Source organism: Mangifera indica, chromosome 17, assembly GCF_011075055.1.
Source record: "Mangifera indica cultivar Alphonso chromosome 17, CATAS_Mindica_2.1, whole genome shotgun sequence".
Lineage (NCBI taxonomy): Eukaryota > Viridiplantae > Streptophyta > Magnoliopsida > Sapindales > Anacardiaceae > Mangifera > Mangifera indica.
This window is the reverse complement of record NC_058153.1, coordinates 10,494,428-10,514,522: the sequence shown is the minus strand read 5'-3', so window position 1 is coordinate 10,514,522 and position 20,095 is coordinate 10,494,428. Positions and strand designations below refer to the sequence as shown.

Below are 20,095 nucleotides of genomic sequence, written 5' to 3'. Positions count from 1 at the left end.
GGAGATAAACATGTTTATGCTTGGATAATGGATTAGTGAGGACATTAACAAGTTGCTCATGAGTGGATATAGGAGAGAATCGAAGCAATCCTTTAGAAACTTGATCATAGACAAAATGATAGTTGATGGAGATATGTTTACCTTGTAATGAAAGACTAGATTTGCACAAACATAGGTAGTTCCAACATTGTCACAAAATATAGTAGGAGAGGTAGAAAGTGGTACTTGCAATTCATGCAAGAGAGATTTTGCCTAAGCTAATTTTAAAGTAGTTGTAGCAACAACTCAATATTCAACTTAAGTGGAAGAGTGAGCAACTAATTGTTGCTTACAAGAACACTAAAAAATTGGATTGTTTTGAAAATAAACAATGTAGACTGAGGTGGAAATATAATAATCTTTGTCTTTGACCCAATCTAGGGTTGGATTTGAGTCGAACCAAGTCCAAACATGGTACAACTTAGTTTTGGCTTTATTTTTAGTTGGTGAGCCTGAGCCCAAGCCCAAGCTCTGACTCAGGCAAGCCTGACATATTGGTTGTTTGTTATCAACTTGCTTGTTTGAAATGAAGCTCATGATTGACTTGCGAATGTTTGAAATGGGTAAGTTAAAACATATATATATGAATGTATTTCCAAGAGAAGTGTGATTAATTTGAACAGATCAAAAAACAAAAAGTAAATTATGACTAAGAAATGGTTGACTTACTTTGTCGACTTTGTCGGGGAAATTACTCATCGATGTTGGAGTAGAGAATAACTGAATTTTCACTCGTCTGGGTCATTGCCAAATGTGATAGCTTGTTGGAGAAATGTCGAAGAGTTAACGACTTTTGCCAGAAGAGGCTCGTAAGTGAAAGCAAAATTTATAGAAGTGAAGACAACTAGAGATGCAACAAAGATGTTGAAGAGTGGAAGACTTTTGTAGCATAGTGAGAAAAGGATGAAGGCGGAGAAGTGAAGTGAAACTATGAAAACATGAAAAAGAAAAAAAATTAGGTTTTGTACTTTGTATTTTAGGGAAATTTTAATATGATAGTGTTTGAAATTTTTTAATTAAGGAAGTGAGTTGCACTCCGCTTGCGAGTTGAGCTACTCACTACTTGGGTTTGGGCTCGAGTTTAGATACTTTGATATATTCCAACTTAGGCTCGGGTTTGGGTTCATGTATGACAATATCATTTTAGGTCCGTTTAAGCTAAGCCCATTTTGAGCTCAAACATGTTTGCTTTGAATTCAGCCCTAGCCTAATCTATAACACCCATAGGTACATCTTAAACGTATTATAGTCTTTTTCTATGTTATCATTGATGTGTGATTAAGTTGTCATGCATTAAATAATAAATGGTGAATTTTAAGTTAGGGGCGGTCGTGCATAGGATGGTCATGTCTATGTGTCGGTTGCCAAGTCAACCAAAAGACATAAAGACCATGTCAGTTTGATTTTAAATGAAACATGATCATATGTGGGAGAGCACACGCTTATGTGTGGCATTATGTTTTGACAATTTAAATAAGACACGTTAGCTAAAAACTATTGATATTGATCCATAATTTAATGTGCACACTTTTATATATGATAGAGAATGATTAAGATTGAAACTCTAGCATTCTCAAGGTAGTTCTAGCGATGTTTTTCCTTCAAGGGAGGAAGTGACAAAGGTAGAAAGAAGTATGACAACCTCATATATTCAAGCAATTGGAACAAAGGTAAGTGGGAACTCTTCTGCCCTTCTTTGATGGTTTCATTGAATTATGGTAGACTAGGAAGTTTTCTCCTTTACCAAAAGTCTGCATATATTGATAATGATGTAAATCAATTATCGAAATAATTTGTAATCATATGGGTCCTCGTTGTGACTAGTATCTCTTCTAATGTCTTTTCAACTAAAACTTGTGTTGAAGATGCCTTAATGACTCACTTACTTACATTGGAGTGTTGTCTTACTCCCTTAGCACCTCTTTAATCATATTTCTTATGTTAGCATCATTCATTCCTGTCTAGAAGACTAGGGGAGTTATCTTTAAATCTTGTGCCTCTAGTAGGTTGCCTGGTTGGCTATTTCTGTTAAGCCTCTTCGATTTCCTCATTTTCACGGAAAAACCCACCATAATAAGTTATCAAACATAACTCAACAAGTAAAATATTAAACTTAAACTTATAGTGATCGGTTGTAAGTATAATTAGCATAAAATGAGGGGCTAACTTTTTGAACGTAACTTACCTACACACATCTTGAAATATCCTTTGGGTACTGAATCATGCTCTGATATAAACATGTAATATCTCTCTCTATAAGTATAACCCTTTGGAGGGAAACATCACTAACTTAAACTAATTCTGCATGTAATCACTTAAAATAATATCATAAATTCAACCATCATTATGAAATTTATTGAAATAGTCTTATATAAAATAATTTAGAAGTGAACAAAGGATGTCAAACATTGCTTATGTAACATTAACAATAAACCATAATCCATAGTGTGTAGCAATCTAACATAAATCCTAATACAATGGAAAACATAAATACATAAAACGTATAAGACATATATGCCCTTATACGGGTCCTATGCCTACCCACAACCACTTGCCTTGCAGCCATTACGATCACCTATATTAATAAGATATGCAAAACAGGGAAGTGAGCGAAAATCACTTAATAAGTAGAAGACTCTACTTTATTTTACTAAATCTCTAAAATACCCTTAGCTCAAACAGATCGAACTATGTCATCAAGAATCTATATTTGAACTTTAACTATGATGATGTAGGTATCACTACTCTTATTTGATTACTCAAGAATCTCTCAGTCTCGTACTAGTCTCTCTCGGTATCAACTCAGGTTCTACTAGGTTACCAAATAATCATTTTAAACCTTAAACTAGGGTGACTATTTGATTTCATACTTGTTTGGGTTAAAAGTTACTTTAATTGAAACTAAAAATTAAGTTGATCAAACTAAGTTGAGATAGGGATTTAGTGCCTTAATCATGTGATGGGTGTCGAATCCATCAAAAATAAAATTTTCTACCCTCTTAATGAAAACTTGTAGATAGGACAAGTAGAGTCGTATCTAGAGAGATTGGGCTATTTATCTGAAATCTAACAAAATAAAGCAAGAGGGATCTTGTTGTTTCGAATCCAACCAATAAACAAAAATAAATTAATTCAGAATTAAATAATCAAAGCAATCAGAAAACTAGATTGAAACAATAATAAGATGAGTTCTAGTCAAGTAATTCAGGTATGGTTCAATTCAATTGATCATCGATAAAAAGATTAATCTTTCCTTTTAATTAAACCGGTTATGAAACATCGAGACACTTGTTGTTCTGCTTTTCCTTGGGTGTTGGTAATTAAGAAACATTCTTTAATTACTTCTCTTGTTTTTCAATCAGTTCTAGATACGATCTTAGAATTTAAATTGAAAACATAATTAAGAATTAGAAAAGCCATCGATTCTAATCAGCAAAACACAGACGCTGTTTTTGTTTAAATTAGATTAACCTATTCCACTAACATACAATAATTATTCTACTTCACCAAGTATGCTAGTCAACCACTTATGATTAAACTATCAAATAATTACGGATTCCATAATTTAATCTAGCAAAGTTGTTTTTAATCCAAAATAAATAAGACGTCTGCTATTTAATTGAACAAGACAACAATAACTAAAATCAGGAATAAATTAAATATTTAAAAGAAAAGAACGGGTAAAGAAGATCTCACAATTATCGTAGAACCATGATCTTGATTACTCGACTAAAGAAAAGAGTTAGCCACTCATGTTTATGTTCATGGCTTCACAGAAAATTAAAATAAAAATCCTATCCTAATTGAAGAAAAACCAGCGGAACCATGATCCTGATTACTCGACTAAAGAAAAGAGTTAGCCACTCATGTTTATGTTCATGGCTTCACAGAAAATTAAAATAAAAATCCTATCCTAATTGAAGAAAAACCAGCGAAGGGTTGCGGTTGTGTTTCTTTTTGAAAGAAATGGATGCTCAAAAAAACCCTAAAATAGAGAGCAATTGTCCTTTTTACAGTGCCAAGTCTGCTTTAGTTATTGATAAATTTTTTTGTGCCAAATATCATCCAAAGGACCTGAACTTCCTCCAATTGTCAATTAAGTCTCCAACTGTGAATTTCTCAATAAATAGCGAGATTCTCTCCTTTCCACAATCAGCCATCTCCTATGTATTTTGCAGTCATTCCGTCTTGATACGTGACGACTCTAAATTCCTTTTATTTTGCATCTTTTCTTAGAATAATGCAATTAATGCCCAATTTCCTAAAACAAGTAATTAATTGAATAATTAACGAATTAAATATCACAAATCAAGGAAACTAAATGCCGAAAAATATGGAATTTCACACACTAACATCATGTGAGCATCACTAAGCAGTCCACTCACCTACACCACTACGGACTTTCTAATTAAACCAGGCTCCTTCGAATGCAAGCGTACCCTACTATGGGTACAATATCCTACCGCGAACATGTCTTATTGTGGTTGATATAGGGAGTATAAACTCATAGGATCCCTTTGTAATGACCTTTATAACCTTAAGCCATGGACTAGAATGCATGCATCTCAAGTTACGAACTCAACTCAGGTTCATATTAGCTTTCACCCTAACTTATAACTTATGGCCTAAATGTCATCTCTCTCTTTTGAGCATGTTTGGTACCATAGTGTACCATAAGGGTCTGTACTAACTTTTGGGACTAACTCTTAATACCTAACTTCTTTTTCAGCATGGATCACTATTCATTTCTTAGGTGTACATATGTACGCTTTCGGGTGTATGGTTGTATATCCCCCTTTCTATATACAACTTATCTTTTATAGGCATACATGTTTGATAACACTATGTACGAGACATACAATCTCCTTTGACTACTGTACAACTTAACTTACTCATACATCTTTAATCATGACTACATGTATGGGCATGTATGAGCATGTGCGATTGGGCGCACGACGTATAACCCTTCATATGTATAAACTCTTGTCTTCTTTGACCTATTTAATTCCTAAGGGTATTATCATCATTCTACCCTACATACAGTCATACATTCTAGTTGTATGAGTTTTCCCCATATTCTATTCTATGAATCATTAGAAGATTATGCATGTCCTCTGCAAGTTTGTCTATCAATCGTTTGTGAAAATTTGGGTTTCACATGTATAGGCATGCATGTCCTTATGCATGATCGTACATGACCTAAAATTATAACTATTCTAAGCATTTCATGATCATGTATGTCCTTTACAACCATTCATGATGTCTAGAAGATGTATTCCAAACCAAATTTCACACCTAACCAATCTCTAATTGATATTTAACATTTCCATTCACACATACATGTCACTAATGGCCAAAGAAAAAAAAAGTAAGTATTTAATTGTGCAAAACTAATCAACAAGTCATCTCATGAAAATATTAAATTATCATCCTAAACATGATGTCTATCATACAAACAATATTGATTTACCATCCTCCTACAATAATATCATCATAAAGTCCCAAAACACATATATCCTAGAAATCATATTATTTCTTATATAGTTTTATTTTAGATAAACTTAGACACAACACATCATACTTGCATTATTTTCAATAAATGTGATAGTCAAGAATGAAAGATCATCACTTTTATCAACACATATCCATCTCATAATAATAACTTCATAAAGCCAAAGCGCTTGAGAAAGGGGTAGAAGCCTCGATTTACTTGGGCTCCTTGCTTAAAGGTTTGAAAGCACTTGGAACTTCATCTTCCTTGCTAGAAAAACTTTTGATCCGTCATTGTAAGCACCCAAACAAACTCTCTCTTTGCTCTTTTAAAGGCAAAATAAAGAATGGGATAATGATCCCTAAAATGTTGATAACGTTCCTTTTATAAATTTTTCCTGTAATGGCTTGCATGGATGTGCATGCTTGATAAGCACAATCATACATCCCTTTTAAATATTCCAACATGGCACACAATGTATGGGCACGCACTCTTCATGTATGGTTATACATTGCCTTAGATATTCAATACTAAGCTTAATTTCAATCCAAACTTAAACCACAATCATACATAACCATCAACACATGCAAAAAAGACCATAAGGCCCTTGAGCCGTACCTGCAAGTTTTATATCAAGTCTCTCTTGCAGTGGCTAATCAAAACACCTTTTCCATGGCTTTAAAAGTGAGAGAAGAATACATCAAACTTAGTATAGACTAATCATCCAAGAGCCATGAGTGATACATGAGATAAGGTTTATCCTTGTTACTAGAGTAATGAATGGTTTTAAAAAGAATCTTAATAGAGCAATTAAGATATCTATCCATGTTTTGACTAATGAGTAACAGACCAAACTAAAATGAGAGCCCTGACTTAAAAAAGGGAATTTTACTCCTTTTACATAAATAATTTGTATTGGAATATTATTGTATGAATATATTTGTTTGTCTTTCTTTCTTCTGTATCTGAAATAAAGAGGCTTGACATGGAAAAAGAGAACTACTTTTGTTGAAGCTTTTATTAGAATTATAAAAATCATATATGTCTATTTCTGTTTGGATATTTTGTGTATGCCAAATAAATATTTTGGATTGCAAAACTTGAAAGAAAAATAATGATGGATTGTTTGTTAAAAACAAACTAGAATGTTATAGACCTTGATTTTACAATATTGGGTACCAAAATAACTACCAATATTTATTTTATATTTTGTTACACTAGTTAGTAGTTGGATATTAAAAAAAGGCCAAAGGACTATTTCTCACCCAAGGTTTGGTGTAAAGACAAACACACACTTGCGAGATTTCAAAAGCTTAAATACCCACTTAAGGTTTAGTTTATTTTTACACACCCAAGAATTTTCTGTTAAAGTTAAGGGTAAAATAATAATTTTATCAGTAATATTAAATAAATAAAATTATATCTAAAATTTCCCCTTTCGTTTGAAAAACTAATAATTTCCCTATAGGATTAAATTTTGAAAAATTTACTTTTTCCCCTAAGGTTTGGAAAACAAATCTAGCGAACGATGACCTCCCTCTCTAGCGTTTCTCTCTCGATGACACTTTTCTTGATGGCTCTTTGCCTCGTGACAACGAAGGACAAATCCTTCATTGGGATGATGCTTCGTTGTCTAGATCTATACAATGAATGTTGTCCTTCGTTGTGCCTTCATTTGCATTCAATGATGACAATAAGAAAAGAGAGAGAGGACGACGGAGATAGTGGCTAGGTTTGGGCTGGAAAATGGAGGTCGCCTGATGGCTGAAGAGGTAAAGAAAAAAAAACCTGAGTTTTGGGGGGGGTGGGGGGGAGAAATTTCCATTTTCAAAAATTTAAAAGTTTAGGCAGAGGTTAAATTATTAGTTTTTAAAACTTGAGAGAGAAAATGATATTAAATTATATTTTTTAATAATATTATTAGAATGATAATTTTGCCTTTATATTTAAGGTAATCTTAACGAAAGATTAAAAATGAGTGAGTATTTAATTTTTAAAATCTCGCAGTTATATGTTTATCTATACACCAAAACTTGGGAGGGAAATAGTCCCTTGGCCTTAAAAATATCATAATTGGTAAAGATAATTCCAATTTGTGATAAGTTGGAAACTTCTCATATTATGTAATAAATAAAAGCATTTCATGTTGCCACTTGGGATTCTTATTGGGCCAAAGGGCTATTTATCACCCAAAGTACATTGTCTTCTTAAATTTTTTTCTGTTAACTTTGAAAATCTCATTTACCCACCTATAGATAATTAAAATTAATGATTTGAAAAGAAAAATCATTATTTTGCTTGTATTATTAAAAATAAACTTAAAATTGATTCTATTTTCTCCTCCTAAACCCTAAAAACTAACAATTTCTTTCAACTCAAATTTTCAAAAATAACATTTTCCCTCTTACGATTTTCAATTTTTCAGATTCAATTTTCTGGTAATGTTTCTTCCTCTCCGGTGACCTCCAGACAACATCCCTTTCTCTTTGACGTAATCTTCTTTTGATGGTTCTTCTGAGCAATTGTTAATTTTTAGGGTTTATAGGGAGAAAATTATATAACTAACGGATTCAATTAATTTTAATAGTCTATGAATTAGTAAATGAGATTTTCAAAATTAACGAAAAAAACTTGAAAAAACAATATACTTTCGGTGGGAAATAGTCCTTTGGCCTTCTTGTTGTGATGGTCACAGGATTTTATAGTTGTTAGAACTGCTTAAGATGCATTTGAGTTGGTTAATATTTTATTATTGAAGATAAAAGATTATAAAAAATATAAATTATTTTAAAAATTATTAATATAAATTATTATTATCTTAAATAAAATTTTTAATTATTATATTTAATGAGATAATAATAAAAAATATTAAAAAAATATATTACTTAATTAAAGACGACAGAATTTTAGTTTTAAAAGTTTAATAAAAATACAATTACAACAAAATTATGATTATATATTATTACCGATAATAAAAATGTGAAAAAAAAAAAAAATTAGCAGGGTTTGATTACTCCAATCCAAAAACCCCTTGACACAAATCCATGTATAATCACATATGAAAAACAGTTTATGAGATCAAATTCCATTCCGACATAAACATGATTATTTATTCAGCGAAAACAATATATTGGTAATAATAATACTAATTAAAAAAAATTATAAATACAAAAAATATAAGTGAAAATCAAATTAGAAATTCAGCGAACACAAGTTTAAACTATAAATTGCACAAAGCCTAATCAGGTACCATATATTGGTAATAATAATACTAATTAAAAAAAAAAAAAAAACTCAAAATTTTCATTAGACTTACACAATCTAGCAAACCCTCGTACGACAAGTCGGACACGCAGCTACTTTAACGAGCCACGTGTCCACACAATTCTTATGAAAGACATGCCCACACTTGACGAGAGCCCGGCACCACTGGTCTTGTTTAAACCCCTCCAAACAAACCACGCATTCGCCGTCGCTTTCAACCTCCGATCGTTTCGAAAACCTGAATTGGGGGAGCTTCTCGAGGCCTCTGGGGGAGAACCCATCTGAGATATCGGCGCCGCTGTGGTGTTGGCAGTGGAGCGACATAAAAAGGAGAAGAATTGAGACGAGAGAAGCGACGCCAAGGAGGAGGAGGAAGAAGAAGAAGAAGGTTATAAGAGTCATAATCATCGCCATAAAAATGATAGATAGAAGAGCCGTGTTGGGTTTCGGAGGCGGTGGTTGTGTTGGCGGGTCGTGGCCGTGGTGCAACGGAGGCATGGTGGCGTTGTTTTTAAGTCGCAGGTAACGAGTTCGAGGAAAAGCTCAAGAAAAAATGGAAGAATAAAAAGGCGTCTTGTGCTTTACGCGTTTGATTGTTTAATGGACCACAAAGATTTATTTGTTTTTTTTTTAATAAATAAATATATAAATGCTGGGGTTGAATTATATTTATTTGGGAGGGAGAGGCCGTCGGCAATGGAGCCAGAGATGTCATCGGAGATTTCAAAACGAAACCCTAGGGTGAAACTGCCATTTTTTAAAACTTAGGTTGAGAGAAAATTTTAGTTTTTAAAGTTTAGGGGGTAAAAAGAGATAAAATTTTCAGGCGTTAGAGTTCTGTTAAATTTAACCGATCATAAGTGAGTGTTTGGTGTTTCCATAGTTAAATGGTGGAAACTTGAGATTGCAGTATACCTTGGGTGGGAAATAGCCGTTTGGCCTTTTTTTTTAATTAAATAAATATATAAATGGTGGGGTTGAATTATATTTATTTATGGTTTTTCAACTATAATATTGGGTAAATAATATATAGAAAATCAATACTAATTTTCACGATAAAAAAATAATATACATTTTTTATATTTATAATTGATTTTTCAATAATGGTAAGGAAAAAATAAAGAGCTAGTATCATTAGTAAAAATGAAAAGAAATTATATATAGATAAAAATTTCATACAATGAAAAATTCAATGGAAAAAGAAGGTTAAAATTTTGAACATAAAAATTATAATAGATATCATTTGTATCTATGTTGTAGGGTTAAAATTCCTTATTTATTAAATTTACTTAATCAATATTCAAAAGACGGCTTATTGTCGGATAACGATAAATTATGTTATTAATATTTAGACCTTTTTTCTAATATAAGCCGAGTTGAAATACATGTAGAAGACTTCCAAGTTTAAAAATAGTTGGAAGAGAACAAACTTAGTGGTAATTACCTTTCTCACCATATATCATGGAACCATTTTTCTGTTGGAATGTAATAATTCTTTTACCTTAACCATCCATAATGGAAATTATTATAATTAATTGTATGAAGGTTTTTAATCAATTATATTTAGAAATTCCATGATCGATTAATATTTGGACCGACTAATTTATTTAAAAAGGTCAAGATATTGAGGTTCAAGATAAAATTGTAATATGATATAGTAGTTTCTATTAAAAAAAAAATAATTGTGGGAAGGGGTTTCTTTTTCGTGTTGATATTATTTTCAACTTTTTTTTTTTCAATTTCTATGTCGTGGCATGACTAAGATTTGATAACCACCCAAGTTCGGCAGAAAGTTCATGTTGGGCATAAGAATAGTTGCAATGCTATATTACCTTGTATGCTTAGAGATAGATTTTAGGAGGGGTTTGGTTTAGAGAGTGTTTTATTATCGAAATTAAAATATTATTTTGAAGATAGATTACTTAAAAGATTACTAAGTATAAATAATTACTATATTTGATAAAATTTGATAAGTATAAATAATTATTATTTTTTGTTAGAGTTAATAAAAGAATACTAATAAATTATTTTAATTAAATACCCTTGAATATAATTATTTTAAAATATTTTTTATATTACTTGTTATATTAATTGAAACTAAGATTATTTTTGTTCAAAAAAATTAATAAATAAAAATATAATTATAATAAAATCAAAATAATCTTAGTAATATTTTAATATCTAAGATGAAAGTGATAATCGGACTATCACATATATTACTTATTATATCACCATTGGTAATAGAAGATTATCATAATATTTTATTACTGACAAAACAAACAAGATAATATAGATAATAAAAAATAGATTACTAAGATAATCTTTATTACACATGAATTAGATTACCAAGGTAATCTTTATTACACATGAACCAAATGCCAGTAAAAAAGTTACCCTAGGTGAAGTACATATGTATACGTAAGACATTTGGGCAAGAGATACACAGGCATTGACATGTTTGGGGTAGACTTAGACAAGTCTAAGAATTTCATAGGCATGTAAAATAGTTTATGACATGTTAACAAAAGAATTAAGAATAGATGTTATGCATGCAAGAGTTCAAATAGAGTAAAGAATGTGTAAAAACATTGTTTGCAAATTTTAAGAGTTGTGTTAAGCATATGCATAAGAAAGAGGGGACCAACATTCTTGTGGATGTTTCACATAAGAGAGTGCAGCTTAATAAGAGTTTTTAAACAAGTAGCACTGTCATGCAGACGCTTATAGTAGGGCCATAAAGTAACACGATTCATTGAGTTTGTATGCATGCATGAAAGGACTCTAATAGTTTATTTTGCTCACTTAGTTGAATTTAGATACCAAATTCCCCACCAATTCTATATGTACATTCAATGAAGACACTCTACTCTTGACTTACACCAAACATTTGATAAGCATAAACTCTTTCACATACCAAACAACCTTGATTTATATATAGGCAAGTAGCCAAGCATGTACCTTAAAAAAATAGTTGTATGGTTAAATGGGTTATTCTTCATTAACACTCGCACAAACGCTTTGAACTTCAACAAATGCACCACTAACTTTTCTCTCTTCATCTTTATCCTATGATCAGACAAACCGTCTAATTAAAAGCTATTGAAACAGTGTAGACTCCCCAACTGACGTGAAACTTGATAATGTGATGCAAGACCCAATGTTCAAGAAGATATTTTCCCCCAAGATTGAATTAGTTTTATCACTTAAATGACCCTTGACCCGAATCGATATGGAATCGAATGAACCTTGGAATCATTAATAGCAAAAACCACAAGACGAATCTTGATAAGTTCAAGAGATTGATAATTCAATAGTAAATGAATCTGTGTAAAAAGTTGTCCAAAAATCCATTCATCATAAAAAATAAAGTTTTTATAGTGCAATGCCAACTTAACCCTAAAACTACCCATAATCTAATGGATTTCCAAACTTCCCAAGCCTTTTACCTAATTAACTACTTAAAACACTAATTAAATTAATAGGAAGTATGTCAGTTGGGCTCAATAAAGTCTAGCCTAATCACAAACAAGACCAAAATTATAAAAATCAAAAATCCTAAATTTGGTAAAATAAAAATTGCCTAATACACACTGATACAAACTTTATTTGGCCTATAAATTAGGTGTAACCGGGGAAGTGGTTGTTGTTATAGAGCTTAAAATGTGCTTCGCGTTGATATATTGTAGGCTCCGTAACTCTTCCTAGATCAAAAGTTATGGTCATTCAAAGTCTATCTACGTGTTGATATATATGTGGTTTACTATGTTTGACATTTTAGTTTGTGTTATAATGGATTTGAATTTGTTGGACTTGGTCCCATGAATGTAGGTTATAGCTATAGCTTAACCATGTAAAAATGTAGTTGTCCCCTCAACTTTGATATCTATTTTATTGTCTGTTGCATATGTGCATGAAATCGTAATTTAACTAATTACTTGCTAAAGGTTTTGAACGTCTCATATTTAGTTGATCCATCTAGGGTTGTTTTCAGCTCATTCAATTAATTTTGTTTGGTTTCTTTTGCTACAAACTTATCTATCCTCAAAATAGATATGTTCTGTGAAGATAACTCAACCACTAGGCCACTTATGTTGGATGGAACCAACAATTCATAATGGAAGGCAAGGATGAGAGCTTTAATTGATGGAAGGTTTGAATATTGGCTCTTAGTCGTTGGTAACCCTCTTAAATTGAAAAAGGATTAATCAAACTAAAACCTGTCAAACAATGAACTAATGCTAAACTCAAAATGTCAAATTGGAACTCGAAACCTATTCATATTATTTTTTATGTTGTTTTAATAAACCAAATGAAAGTTATAGCTAATTGTGAAATAGCTAAAGATGCATGAGAGAAACTTAGAATAAAGAACAAAAGAACCGAGAGTATTAAGAAAACCAAACTTAGAAGACTCATAATAGATTTTGAAAATCTAACAATGCTTGCTTCAGCGTCTATTTATTTTCATGCAAAATTGTGTGATATATCAAATTTGAGGCATATTTTAATGCGAAATTGTGCATAAAGTCTTAGGCTCTTTACCTAAAAGATTTATTCCAAAGGTGACATCAATTGAAGAATGCAGAAATGTTGAAGAAATGTACCTTTGATGAATTAATTAGCTTCTTTCATACCTATGAACTCACCTGAAAAGATGGAACGAAAAGAAGTCAAGTACGAGTCTTGAACTTAATCAATATATTGAATCTTGCTTTACTAAAAATGTTGATTTCGAAAATTTAGATGATGAAAATATTACCATGTTGACTAGAAATTATACCAAGCATTTTAGGGAAATGTGAGAGTCAAATGTTAACAATTAAGTGATAAAAAAGTTTGGCAAAAATAATTTTAATAAAGGGGAATTGAAAAATTTATACCAAAAATATAGCTTCCAAGCAAAATTACCATTCATTTAAACCTTTAAACATTTTTACCACAATTTCTAAAATAACCTTCATTTGACCAACAGCCTTGACACTATTCACATGTGAACATTTTCGTTGGCACTGTTCACGCATGGAACTTTGGCGATATTTTCTATTTTATAGTGATGCACCCACCACAATCGAGACTGAAAAACTTTGGTGATATTCCTCGGAGTTGTGATAACTGACATATCTAGCACAACCAACAATGTACCTAGCACCGATGACGGTGCACTTAGTCGACAACACCTAACACTAACAACAATGATGCAATGGCAAGGCAAGTTTAATCTTTTTTATTAATGGCATGATTAATCAATTGTTGATGATGAATACGCTATTTTGTTAGATTTAGATTTTCTGTATGAAAATCAGGATTTATTTATTGGTTATGTTTTGGTTGAGTGTGATTTTAGTTGGCAATTTGGGTTTGAATAGAAGAACAAGTTGGTGGCCTCACTAACCCTTGTTATAATTATGTTTATACCTTTGTTGGATCTTAGATTTAGGGTTGTTGCTTTTGTAATTACTAGTTTTGTCATTATGTTAGGAATATGCGACCGACTATAAGGAGGGGGCCTATAAATGCCATAAGGTATTTTAATATCTCATGATAAATCAAAGAAAAATGTTTCAAATGACCAATTTTGAGTGCTTCTTGGAATCGGAAAAGCCCTCGTTTAATGTCATTTTTATACATGTGGTGTTACTTCATATATTTAAACTTGGAGACTCAATGAGAGAACTTTGGTTCAGATTAAATAGAGTTGATGTCTGGTTTAGCCCTATAAAGTTTGCTTTAGTGACTGGTCTATTCTTCAGGCATGACACGAAGTTGTCCAACTATGTTGATTGCGAAGGAACGCCTTTATTGAAGGAGTAATATTTCCTAAGTCTTAACAGGTCATTAATTTATAGTGACATCCAAAGCACAATTAAGGCAAAGATATAGGGAAACAATGACAAGGACGTTGTGAAGTTTGCAGTATTATATTTATCGCATGTGGGATTGTTAGGGGTGGACAATAAGAATGTCATCAAAGATCAGTTCTTACATTTATCTAATGATTTAGATGCATTAAGTCGTTACGCTTGGGGTGGTGTCATGGAATAAAATAATTACTCTATGCGGCAGGGTATGCACAGTCAATACAAGTATTGTCTACAAAATACTAGCTTTATAAGAGGCCAATCCCTATGGTTACTTGATTATAGGATTTCCCATTGCATTCCAGATAAGCATTGCATATTTCATCAAGTAAAATTCATACAAACGATCATAAATGCTTACCATAAATGTTGTCCATTATATAATATTGGATTTATAAAATGGTGGGAAACCTAATGCCTTTTGTTAGTCTCCAAGTAGATGATCGGGTCCCTTGTATGCTAAAGTGGAAGACCATGGTCTTATTGATGTAGGATGATGTTAAATCCATTTGGGATGTTCATCCAGTTAGTGGATCATTCAAACTTTTTTTAGATGATTGTTTAATATTTCATTTGTTTACTTCTAACGAATTTTCATTTTGTTACAAAAGGTTATTACACTTGTATTGCGTCCAATGCAAATTGAGCTAGAGATCAAATGGTATATATGAGTGTTAAAGTTCATAGAAGAAGAGGCACTAACTACTTGATTAGATGACGAGGCAACAAAATTTAATAATGATGACGATAGTCAATCGACACATTATCCTACTTTCCAAGCACCTTCAATAGGGTTTTCTAAATCCTCAACTATTATAGTTCAGAGCCCTCAACTCTTCATGCCAACTTTTTCAACTTATATGTCCCCCACATAGGTGACCAACCTTTAGTTACCCATATTAACCTCCCCAACTTAGGTGTCTCCCACAAGGGTAGCCAACCCCCAACTCTCAAATGCCTCCATCCATGTACAAAAGTCCACATCACGGAGTTCATGACCTTTTTTCCTCAATGCCTCCTTTCATGTATGGGTGTCCCCTCCATAGAAGTTTGTCTCTTATGCCTACCCTTAAGAGTCTTAAAAGGTATCCCTTGTAAAGCACTCATTTCACGATACTATTTATAACAGTGTATCAAAGGACTATCTCTAGCAACTTGTCTTATAACATGCTTCCATGATTAGTTGCCAGATGGCAATAATGATACAGAGAGAGATGCAATTCCTTATTCAATAATATGTAGTGATGATGAGAGGAGAGATGTAAGAACTCCAATCTTCTATAATGTATAAGATGAAAGCGCTTAAAGATTTATATATTTACAGACCGAGACCAATGCAAGTGCATGATAGTTGTTATTTCATTCAATTACATGCATTTATATGTGGTATGATGAAATGAAAGCTATGCAACATGTTTAAGTGGATGTGCCCTAACTGATGGAAGTGCCTCAGCTAGTGGATATGCCTTAGCAAATGATTATGCCCCAATAAGAGGTAGTGCCTTAGTAGGATGATGTGACACAACAAAAGGATGTCTCATTGAAAAATGTTAAAAAAGATCTGACAACTTAAAAACAATAAACATTTAGTCATGTTCTTTAAAAAGCTAAATAGTTGATTAGTTCGTTCACATATCCCACAAAGACATGGAAGACTACTACAGTAAAGAACAATTTGCCCATTCATATCCCTGTAAACTTGTCTCAGACAAAACCTACTATTATAAGGAACCCAATATTGGTTCAGTTTTACTCAACATTAAATTGGTGGTACTACAGTGCAATAAATAATGACAACAAATGTGTTTTCCTTGTTGGACCTAATGGTACTACTAGAACTATGACTAAAGCCTTATGGTAGACCTCATTGGTTACGCAGGGGCAATGTTTGGATAACATGTTATGAATTAGTTTTATATTTTAATTTATTTTATTTCTCACGTTTCATTTATAATCTAATTTCTTCTTCAACATAATACATTAAAGCTTCCTTAGAGTACTTTGTAAAAATTATCCAGAAGGTAATTGAACAATAGTCTCAACTCAGTTCATAGTGTATCTTTCAACTTACACAAAAGAGTTCAAAAGTTTAGGTTCAAAAATAGAGTGGCCATCTTTTTTCATACATCAAATCCATGGCATCTCCCCACATCTACTCAATGAATACTTTCAGGTATAGAGCTAAGTCGAAAATGTGGTACATTTTAACTAGTTTGTTTTTTTATGTGATGTTTAAGTGTCTTATTACATGCTCATTATTTTTGCTATATTATTTAATAAGTTAAGCCATGCATGTCTCTTTAAGGGCATATTCTGTTTAGAGATATACAACTAAAGAGGGGTGTTATAATTACTTGAGTGCAAACTTGCTAAGGGAGGCCATGTTAGCCCTTATATAGTTAAGATGATTACATAATTATATGTAACGGGGAAAAGAAACTGTAATACCTATAGATATGTCTTAAGTGCAATATAGTCATTTCTTATGTAATTATATGTAACACCCCTTTTCAGATACATACCCTTACTCAGAATATGGTAAGGGTATGTATCTAGAGAGAGGTGTTAATATTTAATATAATTAGTAATAATCTGTGTTTATAATAATGTTGAAAAAATATTAATTATGGGCATATAATGTTGGAACAAGTGTCCTTCATCAGAATACACGAGCGTTCATTTCTTTATGCATGAGACACGACTATCCCCTCAAGGGTATGTCTCTCTATTACTATAGGGACAAACATGTGTCCCATAAAGGACAGGCAACTCTTCTCTTTATGCTATGAATGACCTCTTTCATTGTTACTTTTACCAGTGCCCTATTTTAAACACAAACGAGAGTGTGTCCATCAAGGGATAAGCGTGTGCTCTTATCTGAACTTAGTTCCTCTCAACATTTAGCCTTAGTTTGACCTATTCATTTCTAGGGGTATTTCTATCATTTCACCCTCACATGTAGTCGTATTGTAAGCATGAAATGGTAAACTTTATGCCTTAGTTGACCATTCATCAATCAATAGCATCCAACGGTCACTGGATCACTAGAAAAACTTTATGTAAAAATTGGATTTCACATGAACAAGCGTGTCTTCTATACCATACAGTCATTCATGTCCTAAAATAAACGTCTCCCTAACATGGGACATTCGTCCTTAGGCTAAGGATGGCCATGCATGACATCCAGAATGTGTAAAAATTACCTATTTTCATACTCTAATTGTCTCTACGCATAATAGACAAATTCTTCATATAATATAGTATGTTATTACTTCACCAAAACCCATCACAACAAGGGTTTCATGTACAAATCAAGCTATTCCTACTACCACATTATCAATTCATAAAAAATCCTAAATCCACATAAAAAATTATACACACAAAACTCATAATATCATCAAAACAACAAAGAATCTACTATACTTACTCAAATAATCCCAAACATCATGTAATCTCAAGTCAAATAAAATCAACATGCTTCATTAAATATATGAAATTCTCCATTCTAAAATTTCAACATGCTCAATCTTTTCCCAAAATCAATCAATAATCGAAAAAATATTTAATATAAATTAATCAAAACCTCCTCAAATAATCACAATTTTATGGCACCTATATACACATCATGAATTTGGTATAGGCAAATGCCTTAGTCAATCACATGAACAAACTTAGAAAGGGGGAAATGATGGGAGACCAAGTTATTTGACTCATGAAAGGAAAATAAGGCAAAAACACAGAGAGAAAAGATGTTAAATGAAGATCCAAGATAAGAGGGAAGATAGGTGGAAAAGGAGATTAAAGAGGAGATTAATAGAAGACCATGGTAAAAGGCTGGTAAGGTGGAAAGAATTAAAAGCATTAAAGGAACAAGCCAAATGCAAGAAGATGATGTGGCATATGATATGGCAACCAAAGATGATGTGGCAACATGACATAGTGATATGGGCATACAAGATGATGCGGAGCCATGTAGGAAGTCTTATGCATGTAGGAAAAGGATTTCTAATTGAATAGAATTTGGTTTAAATCAAGTTTCCTTGTGGAGTTTGGTTTAAAACAATTTTTCTAATCCAATTTAGTTAATTTAGTCTTTTGATAATATAAGTTTTCATAATAGTTAAAGTCCTATTTTAATTTAAGAAATAAAAGAGCTTTTAGGATTATTTGTTTAGGAAAACTTAATTTTAATTAGAAGTCAATTAATATTAATTACTAGAATTATAGTTTCCTAGAATTTGAAATAAATTAGTATTCCTAATTCTAGTTAAACTAGTGTCTTAATTAATATGCTTAGGATAATGTTTTAATTAGGAGAGTCATTGACCTATATAAAGGGTTTTAATGTTTGTAATCAAATCAACGGAATAATTCATCGATTATCAATAAAAATTCATATTTGAGTTTTTTTTTTTAAAGAACTGTTTTTCAAATTGTATTGAATTCTTGTTTATCCTTTTGCATCCATTGAACAATATCAACCTTAAATGTCTTTGTGAATAATATCACAATCCCATCAACGCTTGTATTACATTAGGAAGAGACTTGGAAAATTGAAGTTGGTATGTAACCCTTCTTCACACTTCTGCTTGTCGTTGTCTTAATCATCGGAAAGGCCCATCGGAATCATTATAGTAAACACTACAAAACCCTTTGTTAGCCTTTTCTTTTCTTTTTGAAAAATGTGCATGTTTGGATAGGGATAAAGATCCCTAAAATATAACTAACATGCCTTATTTAAATTGTCAATGTGTAACGACATAAACGTGCATATGACTTGCACACACGACTTTTCATCACTTAAACTTATTCTAATGTGACATTTATCCACTTTGATTGAGATGACAATTGACACAGGGGCAATCCTATCTTGCGCATGACTATCCCTCACTTAAATTTCACACTATTTAGTTTATTTTACCTTAACTGAACCATAAACATATAAATACATAAGAAATGGTTATTCTATCCTTGAGATGTACTTGTGGGTGTTGCATAAAATACACAATGACACAATTTCTTGTGCAACTACTTATCAACATTGTCTCAGCGTGAGTTATTTTGAACATGTTACAAGTTGCTGCCACCTAACTATGTGACATGATTTTCATGTTGAAGATTACCCTCAACACGAGGTGAGTTTGAAGTTGCACGTTGTGGGTTAGCACCATCACCCATGAGTTTAAGTCTACACCTTAAGCATCAATTTTGTGAGTAGGTATGATAAATTTGTGGCATGAATTTGGTCATGTACATTGGACAGGGGACAAACCCTTTGCCTTAGAAGCTAAATGTTATCTTCCCTTAGGAGGGAAAGGTTTAGAGAACTTGCTTGTGAGGAGTGAGACTTCGCGTTAGTTGCTTGTGGAGGCCCATATATGTTATCAAGACAGAGTTGTCTAATCATTAGATGAGTGTTAGATCAACATGGTGACATAACTCT

The 20,095-nt window shown here is 32.1% G+C and overlaps 1 protein-coding gene across 1 annotated transcript; it reads right to left on the bottom strand.

The window, feature by feature from the left end:
• Positions 1–8,707: 8,707 nt before the first annotated feature.
• On the bottom strand, positions 8,708–9,385 carry LOC123200305 (RING-H2 finger protein ATL56-like). The gene has a single exon (XM_044615449.1). It carries the CDS (start codon positions 9,290–9,292, stop codon positions 8,852–8,854), a length of 441 nt encoding a protein of 146 aa, XP_044471384.1. The 5' UTR covers positions 9,293–9,385; the 3' UTR covers positions 8,708–8,851.
• Positions 9,386–20,095: the final 10,710 nt, after the last annotated feature.

Coding starts and splice junctions, on each gene's coding strand:
- LOC123200305 (XM_044615449.1), bottom strand. CDS start 9,292: ATGCCTCCGTTGCACCACGGCCACGACCCGCCAACACAACCACCGCCT.